This window comes from Amblyomma mixtum, chromosome 3 (genome assembly GCF_055824585.1).
Source record: "Amblyomma mixtum isolate Tamu chromosome 3, ASM5582458v1, whole genome shotgun sequence".
NCBI lineage: Eukaryota > Metazoa > Arthropoda > Arachnida > Ixodida > Ixodidae > Amblyomma > Amblyomma mixtum.
The window spans coordinates 407,719,151-407,732,523 of record NC_143014.1 but is presented as its reverse complement, the minus strand read 5'-3'; the positions used below and the strand labels follow the sequence as shown (position 1 = coordinate 407,732,523).

Here is a 13,373-nt window from a genome sequence, read left to right as displayed (position 1 = left end):
TAACCTTATGTGCGCTTCCTAATCGGAAGCAAATTCATGGACATTGTACGAACTATAGATGGCTCATCACGATACTGTATGCGCATCAGAAACAAGTTGGCCGCTCTAAGGCAGTTCCTTAATCGTCTGAACAAATTTACTGTGTGAAGGTGTGCCCCAAAAAGTATGCCGCTATACCGCCGTTCCAGAGTTTGATTGTCTACAATAAAAGAGAAAGCCGATAGTGGGTCTCGGACCACTCTCAACTATGAAGTAACCCCCTATTATTGCTCTTGCTCCTGCGGATATAACGAGAGTGATAATACGTTATCTTCGGAGAGAGTGGGGTAGCAAACCGGTACCGTCTCCTGATTAAGCTACCTTCCTATCCTTATTTTCTCTCTCCCTCTCATATTTCTCTCTCCCTCTCACAGGGGTACTTAACCTGTTGTTAAATCTAGACTCAAAAAAGGGACCAGGACCAGACAACATCCCAAATTCCTTTCTAAAAAGATACGCCGAATGGATGGCTAAGTATTTGTGCTTACTCTTCAATAAATCCCTCGCAACATGTACCCTTCCAAAGGAATGGAAAATAGCCAAAATTATTCCGATACACAAATCAGGAAACAGGACAGATGTTTCTAATTACAGACCCATCTCTATCACCTGTTCAGTGTCTAAAGTACTCGAACACATCATACTAAAACACATAACCGTCTTCCTTGAAAATGAAACCATACTCTCCCCATTTCAGCATGGCTTCCGCCAAGGCCTTTCGACAGTAACACAGTTATTCGAATTAGTCCACAACTTATTCCACAGCATAGACAGACAAAAGCAAACCGATCTAATACTACTAGATTTTTCAAAGGCATTTGATCGGGTTACACACATTAAACTAATTAATAAACTAGAATCAACTCTAGGTCATGGCTCTATAGTTAATTGGATTAGCAACTACTTATCAGGCAGAACACAATTTGTAGAAATTAATCATCAAGCCTCCCACGTAGTAAATGTTGTGTCTGGTGTACCTCAGGGTTGTGTCTTGGCACCTGTTCTTTTCTTGATTTTTATAAATGATCTGACGACTAATCTCAACGTTAATATACGACTGTTCGCCGATGACTGTGTAATTTATCGCGAAATTAATACATTAGAGGATCATGAAGCTCTTAACAACGCATTACATTCTATAGCAAAATGGTGCACTGACTGGCAGATGACACTGAACGCTGCTAAATCTGCTGTTATGACAGTTTCTAGAAAGAAACATAACTCCGACTTTCGGTATACTATAAATGGCACACCACTTACTGTAGTGACTAATCATAAGTATCTTGGCGTACTAATAACCCATGACCTCAGGTGGAACACTCACGTGGACAAAATCACCTCAACAGCTTTGAAACGACTCTTTTTCCTTAGACGACGCCTCACATTAGCCCCTTTTCAAACTAAGCTTTTAGCCTACAATGTTTTGGTTAGATCTGTTCTCGAATATGCTAACGTCGTTTGGTTTCCTTATACTAATCAAGATATAACCAAACTTGAAGCCGTTCAAAGAAAAGCAGTCAGATTTATATTTAACAAATACAAAATAACCGATTCGCCTACTGAATTAATGAAAACTGAAGGAATAAAATCATTGCAGACCCGTGCAAAAGTCGCACGACTAAAACTCGTTTCAACTAATAAATCGACATCTAAAACTCGACACTACTAAATATATTTCCCTTTCCGAAGCAAGATCAACGCGTCATAAACATTCGCATACATTAAGTGAGTATCATTTCCATACTAATTGCTTTAAAAATTCCTTTTTCCCACTAGCAATTCGAGAATGGAACAGCCTTGATCCATCTATTACTAACTGTTCATCATTGACAAAATTTAATATTGCAGTTGAGAGTATGTCCTGTTATTAGTTATTCATTCCTGGTTGCTTGCGTTCTGTTATTATTATACCCATGGTTATTTGTTTTTTTATGTCTAAGTTTTTTTTTTGTCAAACTATGCAGTGTTACTTAAACTAAACACCTATACTGTGTTAATGCCTTTGCAGTGTACGATAATAATATTTACCGTTTACTTATTGTCTGCGTATTATAACAACTAGCAATGTTTCAACATTTTGTTATTCTTTGTATAATACTACCGACATTAGCCTTATTTTATGCGTTATTTGATTGTTTTCGTCACAGCTCGGTTGTATTTTCGTTTTACCGTTTGTTGTTTTTCTTAACATGCTGACCAGTTGAATGTTCCAATTATGCTTGACCGCGTTCTGTTAACCTCACTAAGCCCTCCTGCCACAATCCCAATTGGGATTAGCAGTATTTGTAAATAAATAAATAAATAAATAAATAAATATTACATTAAAAAGAAGGTTCATACGTGCATGACGACAGAAACAGATGTATACAGGCGCAGGTGCAATGTGTAGCGGCCAGTGAAAGTGGAGAAATTTGCGTCGCACAGTTGCACATTGGATGGATGGATGGATGGATGGATGGATGGATGGACGGACGGACGGACGGACGGACGGACAGAGAGATGGATGGATGGATGGATGGATGGACGGACGGACGGACGGACGGACGGAAAAACTTTATTGAGCGAATGAGTTCGGACTCTTCAAGGGCACAGGACCGCCGCACAACCCTCGCATTACGCTCATGTGTCCAGGCCACGCAGGGCCATAGCACTGTCACCCCGGTTCACGCAGCGAAGTTGGCTGTCCGGGTCGTGCGACGCAAGGAGGGCCTCCCATTCCTCCCATGTTCCGATGGCGGGCTATGCGGGCTGAGGTCACATTTTTATTTTTATTTTTTAGTCCCAATATCATCTATGCCCCTGCTTAGGGACAATCGGTAGGGCAGCCGAAAAGGATGTGGTCTAAGCAAGTGGCGTGCGAATTTCCAGAGAGTGCACTGTTGGGAAACAGGTCGGAAGTGCGATACGACTTCATGGGTGGGAAGTGTTCGGGTCGGAAGTCGCCTCCAGAGGATTTGTTTGGAGAGGGATAGACGAGGTTGGGGAGGGGAGTAGAATCGACAGGCAAGGCGTGCTTGTTGGGTGAGTTCGGAGAAAGTGTGTGCCCGCTCCCTCAAGAAATCCTGGCTAGCGTCGCCGTTTGCCCGGCTAATAAGTCCTCGGGCTATGTTATCGGCGGCCTCATTTCCAGGATTGCCAGAGATTGTCAGCCAGCACCTACACGAGCTCCATACGCCTATCGTAATTTAGTGTGCACATTCTCAATATTTTCCACGCGGGGGATGGACGCGTCCTGGGGAAAATTTAAGAATGGCTGTTTTGGAGTCGCTAACTATGTAAGCCACGTAGGTTTGGGCGATCGCTAAGGAAATAGCAGCAGTGTATACGGCAGTCAGTCAGGGAGCGCAACGCAGTACGAAAACTTATCGCGAATGCCGCGGCGTGGGCGAACATCTCCAGCGAGAGGTCGGAGGGGCGCGTTGCCAACGCATGATGACCGCTTTCGCTGTGGGCACCACCTTTCGTATTACGTGACGAGCACGGACACCAAAACACTGCAGTGACGCTCAGTAGCGGTACGCTTAAGTCACGTGTTACAGCTCCCATTGGGTGCTTCTCAGCGGCTTTTTGTAGTGTGTTATCACATGCACTAACACATGCTTCCACTCAGCCGTTTAGCCTTTGCTTGTGAGGCCCCTATGTGTGCCAACCGGGTTGTGGGCGATCTGTCCTTGGTCGAGAACGACCAGTGAGATAATGATAACCGAATGCTAGCTCATCTAGTTCCCATCTGCCCTAACCAGGATAAATCGCCTGTCATTTTGTAGCTTTCACTTTCTTGAGGTGACTGAACACCCTGCCTGCTTTTTATACTGAAATGATACGTGCAGAGCAAAATCAGAGTGCCCTCGGGAATATGTACCCTGTAATTCAGGTGGGCTTCGAAACGGTCGCTGTAATGTTTGTGTCGATAGCGGGCAGAGAGGGGAGCCGCTAGAATTAACCATACCGCTTTTCCGCTCCAGTGGTTGATAACGAAGTAAAGGGGGGGGGGGGGGGGGGGTTGAGGAGGAGTCACAACGACCAACTAGTGAGGAAAGTCGTGCGAGCCAGGCGGTGACATAACTAAACGAATCTTTGAATTAGGGTGACCTTGGCCAACCTGGAGAAATAAGATAAGCTGCGACTGGGTTTTGAACCCGCAGCGGCGCGAACAGATCAGCTTCACTGGCCACTGCACGAGAGCACTATGCTATCGCCGCTTTTTTTTTCTTTTATTTCCGGGATTTCCACGAACAAACTATGCTATCGCCGCCGCCGATCAAGCCTCGTGCTAAGCTGGAATACATTCTCGCTCTGTACGTGTCCGTCGTCGTCTTCATTAACTTCCGTCTTTACGGAAGTGAGGAAAGGGAAGGAAACGCGCTTTCAATCGCGCTTTCAGGTACGTGACATTGATGACCACCTGCAAAAACCTGCGTTCGTATAATATTTCGGGGTTAGCCACGCTAAACCACCAGCAATATTTTTGAAAGGCGGCAGCCCGCCTGTCAAAGCCGACTCCTGAGCATCTGCTCGTTTGACACAGGTACAGTCGGAGCATGCTTCAATGTTGTGACTCTTCTCACACGTTACGTTCAAGAGACAGGAAAGTTGCTTCCATTTAAGCCTGAACACACCAGCGGGATTCGGCAGCTTATGTGAGGAGTACCACCCAGTTTCTTGGCTAGGCAGGGCGTGAGAGGAGCTTGACCACCGATTCGTGCTCCATATTATTATGGCCGCGACTGCAGATGTTGAGAAGGCGAAGTCTGCGTATGAATCTATCTTCAGAAACAAGCCACTTACGCCCAGGTGCGAAACGTGATAGATGAACTCGCGCAGACTACATGCTCACGCTTGTGCCGCGCAACAGCCCACGAACATATCTTTTAATGACGCTCAAGCAACGCAGAAAGTGCTCGCCCATGCACTCTTGGGCTTGCGCTATTGCCTGTAGTGTGCTCAAAGGACGTGCAACATAGGTTCACAGTCTATCTTCTGCGTTTGCTTTTATTTTGCTGACTTCTTCACTGTGATGGTACACCTGATTCGATTATATACATTATTTTTAAAGTTTTTTCTTCGTTCTCACATACCTTCTTCTTTTGTGTTTTTACCTGTATGATAGAGAAGGAGATAAAACTACTAGTTCTTTTGACCGCAGTCCTTAGTTGAGGACTTCGGTGGGTTGCGCTCATGTCTGGACCTGTCGCACCGTCTGACGTCGTTCCTCCAGACCGTTGCTGGTCAGGGCTGCCTCTAATTGCTCGTTTCATGGCTATGATGTTCTCAGGTGGGATGGTTTTCTCATGCAACTCCACGAAATGTGGAACAGCGTGTGCTTACCGCCGCACCAGGTACAGGCTGTGTGGAGCGAAGGAGGGGTTGGGGGCGGTTATCTGGAAGGGTGGATGAAAACGGTGTTGGTTCAAATTCGCCTCGAGAATGTGGCTTTTGGTGACTTTAATATAGGGATATTTCCAACGGTTCAGTGTAAAGATTTCTAGCCGTTTGCCTTAGTTTGGTGGTTAGGGGGGAGGTGCGGGTAAGGATCCGCGAAGTTCGTTAGCTCGCGAACTGGATCGTTTGCCGCCAAATTGCCTTCAAGCCCTCTATGGCTCGGGGTGCACGTAATCTTATGGGAGTGGTGTAGAGTGGGTGAAAAGCCCGACGCAAGGCACAGGGCCGCCATTTTGGAACTCAACTTGCTTTAGGAGCTCGTCAGTTTGGAACGACTCGGTTTGTATCAGTCATTACACGGGATGATTTATCCACCAAATCGCAATCCCTTATGGCGAGGGCGATGGCGGAGGCGCCCCCGTGGCAGCGTCCTTAGCCTGAAGTGTAGCGCTCGCCAGTAGTTGGTAGGTGTGGTCGAGCGCGACAAATATCTTGGTTTGCTTTACTGGGGTTTAACGTACCAAAGCGACTGAGGCTATGAGAGACGCCGTAGTGAAGGGCTCCGGAAATTTCGACCACCTGGGGTTCTTTAACGTGCACTGACATCGCACAGCACACGGGCCTCTAGAATTTCGCCTTCAAGAAATTCAGCCGCTGCGGCCGGGATCGAACTCGCGTCTTCCGGGTCAGCAGCCGAGCGCCGTAACCAGCGAATATCTTGGGTTAAGAGTATGCCGCCAAATATACGCAGACTTCTTGATCCCACTCTAGGAGCCGGCGTAAACGAGCGGCCCTAGCCGCGCGAGTGCCTTTGTGGTTTTTTGGATGCATATTATTGAGGAGCGGAGCCATCGTGATCTGTCCTCTTATGTTTGCAGGAAGAGAAGTGTCTCGCCTGAGCTCTCGTTGATGTCCTGGTGCACCGATACGTTGAAAAATGGCTCTTCCGGTGGTGTTCTGCTGCAGTCGATTCGGCGTACCGGATGAGAATGGAAAAGTTGTGGCTTTCTTCTTGCGGCTGTTAGAAAGAAGTAAAGGTAGCCTTAGTAGCGTGGCGAAAAAAAAAAAGGTTATGAAACTATTTAGTGTTATAAGGCGTTTGTATCATGTGCTTTCTGTTGTGTGTGCGTGACGGTGTGCCGTTCTGAATATCAGAAGTAAGCGAAGACTTCTGCACTTATCGGTTATGTTGTCTGCCCGACATAGAATTTATGCACATTTGCGCATAAAATGAGAGCCCTGAAATTTGTTAAGCTGAATCTCTAACTGACATGGCAAAATCTAAGCTAGGCGCGAAAACCGACCTAAATTGCGGCGCGTACCTAAGCAAGGCAAAAGAATCTCGCGACCTTCTCCTTTCAAATGCGCTCAAATTAGCCTGGCTCGAGCTTAAAAAAAATTGCTGGTGGTTGAGAATCGCTAACCACGAGGTATTGTGCGAAAGCAGATTTTGCAATTGGACACCAAAGCCGCGACTGAAAGCCCGTTTCCTTTCCTTTATTGACTTGCGCACAGATGGAAGGTGATGAAGACGACGATGTAGATCGCACAGAGCGAGAGTGTGTTGCAGTTTAACACGAGGCGTGACCGGCTGCGGCGATGCCATGGTGCCCTCGTGCAGTGGCCAGCGAAGCTGATCTGTTCGCGCGGCCGTGTGTTCGAAACTAAGTCGTGGCAATATTTAACATATTTCTTCATGTTCGCCAAGGTCACCCTCATTCAAAAGTCTTGTTTATTTCTTGCCATTTCCCGCATCACGTAACTAACTTCAGAAGATTCAGCGCACACCGGCATTTTCCAGATTAGGAGGCTAATAGTGCCTTCGCACTAAATAAGCTGGATGCTGGCACAGTGTGCATGGTCAAACATGTCTTGTTCTGCAGTTACGGAGTCAGTGGTGCACTCGGGCTAAAACAGTGAAGGAGGCATACAGGGGGAATCCTTCCTGCTCCAGTGCCTCAGCTCCTGTGCGTGTTCCTCCGGGAATACTACGCTGACGTGACAAATTATGCCTACATTTCAGAGCGCACTAAAGTTTTTCAAGCTGATAGGCTATTTATTCACTACTGGAATAGATAGTGAGCGGCCGAACCCAGCAAACGCAGCGGTTATAATGATCTTATTGGCGCAGTGTACCCTGGCCAAAGAGTGCCATGGGAAAAGTGTACCGCCTCGGTTAGTAAAGGTGTCGGAAGCCTCGATATTACCAGTAGTTATCAGGTTCAATAATCGCCGGACCGATGCCCACTTTCCTGGATGGACGGACGGATGGGAGCGTCCCCTTTGAAACGGGGTGCTGGCAGTTTTCCTTTATATTTATTGAACTGTGCTGTAAATTGCTATTAATATTCGTAATTTTCTTTCAATACGTTTTCCTAACTTCTAACCTTATGTCACCACTCTGCTTTTGAGCCACCAGTCTTCCATTCGATTTTTGCTAACTTCCACCGGAGATTTATTTACATGACCATTGTTATCTCAACCCTAGGGCCTCAGGGAGAGTGACTGTGCCTGCATCGACATCCGGATGGATACCATCACATTTGAGTACGAGGTATTCAATTGTTTATACGGATTTACCACACACAACACATGTGCCATCTTCTTCGTTAAATTTCTTTTGTAGGTGCGCGTTCCAAGACACCCCGACTTAGCTTCAAAAAGTAGGGGACTGCCTCTTGAGTTATCATAGAACGATTCCTTTCTGTTCTGCCTTTTCCAGTATCGATATAGTTCTACACTATGATTCTTTTCAATTGAATTAATCCAATTTTTAACTTCCGCGTTTTTAACCTGTCGTTTAATGCTTTTTTTTTCTCCGTCCTAGTGTGCGGCGTACTTACTGGTTAGTTTCCTACTTCTTTTCTACCATTGCGAGTCAACGCTCTTTCTGTATACATGTAAGTATTTAAGTCCTTTAGCTGCCCACCTGTTATCGTCCAATTTCCTCAGGCGTTCTTCATGTAGTATTTTACGCCCGTGCTTCGAACGATGTCCAGCCCATATCACCCTGTACTGTCTCGTTTGTGGTTTTGCCGTGGGCACCTAGCGCTAATCTTCCAACAGCTCTCTAATTTACTTCTAACCTCGACTGAACTTCTGTCCTTAAGTCCACAACCTCATTCCCAAAAGTAAGCCCTGGCGCCATTATTCCTTTCAAAATACCTTTCAGTACTTCATATTTGTTCTACCCCCATAATGCTCTGTGATTCATTATCTAGGCATCTGTTTGCCCTTTCGCCTTATGAGACTTTGTGCTTTTCCGTGTATATCTGCCCTTCGTTTACCCATATCCCGAGATATTTGTATTCGGCCCCCCTGGGTATTTCATGGCCTTGCATTGTAAGCACCTGATCAGTTGTATGATCAGTTGTATTGTAAGCATCTGATAGTTGTATTCAGGGATCAGTTGTGAAGTCATCACACCTGAGTTAGTTGTGATGAAATTTATTTAGCAATTAGCACCATCTCTTGTCCGCCAGTAACAACACCCCAAGTAGCACAATGTGGGCTATCATGTGCGGGCCCTAGTGGGCCCGATGAGGGCAATGTTTGTCGGGCCAACGCAGGCTCTGCAACTCGGGCCCCGGTAGGCCCAAAGAGGGCAGCCCACCAAGCTACCCCATTGGTCCCACTTTGGACCGATCGGGGCAGCCCAAGTGAGGCACGTCTGAATCGGTCCAACAGCGAAAGTAGGTGGGCTGCCTACATCGGCAGCCTAAACGGGTCCCTCAACAGATTGATGTGGGCTGCCTATATTGGCAGCCTAAGTCGGTCCTACAGCAGGTTGATGTGGGCAGCCTATGTAGGTTTCCTCAATGGGGCCCACAGCAGGTTGATGTGGGCTGCCTACATCGGCAGCCTAAGTCGGTCCTACAGCAGGTTGATGTGGGCAGCCTATGTAGGTTTCCTCAATGGGGCCCACAGCAGGTTCAGGTGGGCTGCCTTAAAGGGATCCACAACGGGCTATCTTGGGCAGCCACTACTGTTTCTTAGGTTGGCTTAAGCCCCTGAACAGGGACAGGCAAGTGGCGGCAATGATATTAAGATAAACTGTAATAGTTAACTGGAATGTCAGATTCTGTGAGCAAGTGACGTATTTTGCTATGCCACTTCAGCCCACAGATCAGGTACACAAAGCCATCAAAATGCAAATTAACATATTTTATTTCAAGAAAAAAAAAACACTGTCAGCAGGACATCCTACTGTGCTACTTCATCCTGGCCCTGCGGCCGCCATCCCGGTCCCGGGCCCCTCTCAAATATCCGGCGATGCGGTTATTGATTACTGCCACATCCGCATCCGGAATCCGGCGCTGGACAGCAGCTGAAATCACATAAATCTCATTTATGACACAATCGATTCAGACAGCTGGAAGAGCACTCATCTTATTAGCATTTGAAAAGAATGCCCCAATGCATCAAAACAGCTATGCAGCTGCCAATAGCAAAATGTACTTTTATTTTCAAGGTATAAAACTTCATTGGCACTTAACATCTAAACAAAGAAGGTTATGCCAGAATATTTTTGAATATTTGCGAGATACTAAGACCTACCAAACTAAACATCACACTAATAGGTTCGTTCAATTCACCTATTGAACGAACCTAATACATTTATCGCACTGTATCAGTACAATTTGCTCTTGATGCACTCAAACTGTAGACTGCCAGTACACATGTAAGCATAACGCCCGAAGTCAGGCACAAGGACTAAAAATGTGGTCAGTTACATATAAAATTAGTGTAAAACAGAAACATACCAACAATCACATTGTAGAGCCTTAGGTCCTTGAGTCAGGCACAAGGACTAAAAATGTGGTCAGTTACATATAAAATTAGTGTAAAACAGAAACATACCAACAATCACATTGTAGAGCCTTAGGTCCTTGAAGGCTGGCTTGTCTCTTCGCCCCTCCAATGTGTATTCCAGGGCCACTGGTGTTTTGATGAACGTCTTCATTATGAGGCGTGTAGCCTCATCCGGAGTCGTTCCGCCAATCAAACCAAGCTTTTTCGTCTGAAAGAAAAATTACAAGAATTACCTTGCTAGCTGCACAATTGATGTAGCGGAGTCCCTTGTACTTTTTTCGGTTTTGGCATATAAAGATGCTTTGCAATAACAACTCTGCTAGCACTAATATGACTCAATGACATTAAGAAATGAAAATAGGATATTACTATATTTGCTAGGATGCAATGATGATGAAGGCTCCTGGCAACAATCAGGCCAATAAAACTGCTGCTCTCCACTCCACCTTCAGCAAGCATCACTGCATCGAAGTGCAGTTGAAACCTCAGCAATGAAAGCCCTCAAGAATGAAATTCCAGCGGCAACAAAGAATCTGGCAGCCCTGGTGAACGCCCATAGAGATCATTACATTTGCCGCCTCTCAACAGCGAGCGTTCTTTTTGTTCCGCATTAACAAAAACTTCAGAAGCGATCAATATTTTTTTGGCACATGAGCCAGTTGGGAATACAGAAGTACCAGATTTGCACAAGCAAACTAGCCAACAGGCACTGGTGAAGGCATTGTTTTTACATTAAATTGGTAAAATAAAAATGATGCAGACAGCTATGCATTTTGTATGCTGAAAACAGTGTTTTGCTAGCCCATCTGTTGGAAACAATGTAGGCATGATACATCCATCGCGACAGTACCCCAGCTACCGGCTGCAAACAATGCCCGCTGCCACTGAAGGGAGTGTGAGGACGCAAGTTTGTGACCTCACTGTCCACCATATGCATGCTACGACTGACCACGTCTTGCTGACATCAATATATCTGGTATCGTTATAAGTGGACTGCACTGTAATGCAGGTGACAACCCAACATATCAAACACTGGTTTAATCAAGCTGTATGGTCGTGCCTTCTTAACCTAGGAGTAGTATGCTTGACTCGACATCCTAGAGAACTGGAAGGTTGATTCTTATTCCGATTGTATCTTTCCACCTCACATGAACAACCCGAACTGGCAGCTCCCCGCAACTTTCTGATATCATGCGGTCCCGTTAAGTTGAACAAACCAGTTGCACAAAAAAATCATTGGCCAGCCATGCAAGCTACCAGCTTCCAGCACCATGCAAGTGATTTCTAGCTCACAATGCCAACGACAAATTTTGCAACAATGCCAGCTTGTCTTCATGGCTACCACAGGGAGCTTACCAGAAAGGTTCGTTTGTCAGGATCTCCAAGCTCCTCCTCGATTTCTTTGAGTACCTCAACAGAGGTTGCCGGCCCGATTTCTCGGCATGGGTCTTCACTATAAGCAGCTGCGTAGTTTCCTTTCAGCTCCTTAACGTCAGCCCGGATTTCCATTAATAGCTGTACAACCCGGTGCATATTGCCTGGGGAAAATCACATGAAGTGCAAAAATGAAACATTCATCTTTACTAAATATCATCATCAGCCTGACTACCCATTGCAGGGCAAAGGACTCTCCCATATCCTTCCAATTAACCTGACCATGTGTCAGCTCATCCAATTCGATTCCTGCAAACTGCCTAATCCCGCCTAGACACCTGGTTTCCTGCTGTCTCCTACACATGCCTTATCTTGCAACCTACTTCGCTACCTTTAACCGTCAATTATATTCCCTGCCTCTTTCTTTTGACTAGCCTATTATTAACCTGCATTTGTTCACTGACCCACTCTGCTCTCTTCCTTACTTACATTACATCTACAGTGAAATCTCGTTACTACGAACACATTAACGAATTTTTCAAATTAACGAATTTTTTAAGAATCCCCGGCAGATTTGCTATGTTTTCAATGTAAAACTATTTCAGAATTACGAATTTCAAAATAGCGTATATTTCAGAATAACAAACGTATTTTATTTCTTCTAGAATTTTGGAATATCAGTATTACGAATTCGGCTAAAATTAACAGCGCCGCAGCTTGCAACTCTCGCGTGAAACAGAAACTGCCGTTTCTGTGTGTATGGTCCGTGGGCCGTAGCTATCATCATCAGCACATCTAGTACCAGCTCCTAGCGCCACCATGAAGCTATGGTTTATTACGCAGTAGCCAGCAGGCCTAGCTGCCTGCGTTTTTTTTCCTGTGTTGTGTGTCGTACGCGGGTCGTTCGTTCGTGTGTTCGTGCGTGCGGGACGGTATTTCTTTTTTTGCCACAGATTATCTTATGGCGAAGTTTGTGCGATATTGGCGATGTATTAGCCAGCGAAATGCCAAGAAGATATGAACACAGCTGCTTTCCCTGCAAGAAATCGACGCAGGGAAAAAGTGATTCGGCCTCTACAGACAGCTAGCATTGCCCCATCGAATGCCGCGAACATTATGAAATACCAAGACAAGATTTTCAAACTTCAGGGAGCATTGAAGATGGGGTCATAGAGAACTCTGACGTTTCTGTTTTTTTTTTTTTGCATATGGACAAAGTCCGTATTTTCATCGCTCAGTGCAAATACGCATGCGATGAGGTGTTCCGGAAAGTGGAAGGTGTATGTGCTGTAGTGGTGTAATGTAGTGCGCGGTCATGTTTGCTGCACGCGGCAGAAGATGGTTGGTTTAGTTGGTTTATGGGGTTTTAACGTCCCAAAGCGACTAAGGCTATGAGAGACGCCGTAGTGGAGGACTCCGGAAATTTCAACCACCTGGGGTTCTTTAACGTGCACTGACATCGCACAGCACACGGGCCTCTAGAATTTCGCCTCCATCGAAATTCAGCCGCCGCGGCCGGGATCGAACCCGCGTCTTTCGGGTCAGCAGCCGAGCACCATAGCCACTGAGCCACCGCGGCGGCACACGCGGCAGAGGAAAACAATGGATTTCTTCAAATAAATCAGCTTTGGAGTTAGTGCAACATTTTCACTTGAGGTTTTGCTGGTCTACACACGTGCCCACTGCCAAGGTACGTCATTTTCATACCTACGTTTGACCACTGGCTTATAATCGCAGATTTTTCATTGCAACGATATTTTAAAATA

The 13,373-nt window shown here is 45.8% G+C and overlaps 1 protein-coding gene across 1 annotated transcript; it reads right to left on the bottom strand.

Annotated features, from left to right (window-relative positions):
* Window positions 1–8,945: 8,945 nt before the first annotated feature.
* LOC149357539 (uncharacterized) lies at window positions 8,946–11,794 on the bottom strand. The gene is made up of 3 exons (XM_089577942.1): window positions 11,590–11,794; window positions 10,282–10,441; window positions 8,946–9,748 (listed from the first exon to the last, which is right to left on the bottom strand). Exons 1-3 carry the CDS (start codon window positions 11,764–11,766, stop codon window positions 9,633–9,635), a joined length of 453 nt encoding a protein of 150 aa, XP_089434068.1. The 5' UTR covers window positions 11,767–11,794; the 3' UTR covers window positions 8,946–9,632.
* Window positions 11,795–13,373: the final 1,579 nt, after the last annotated feature.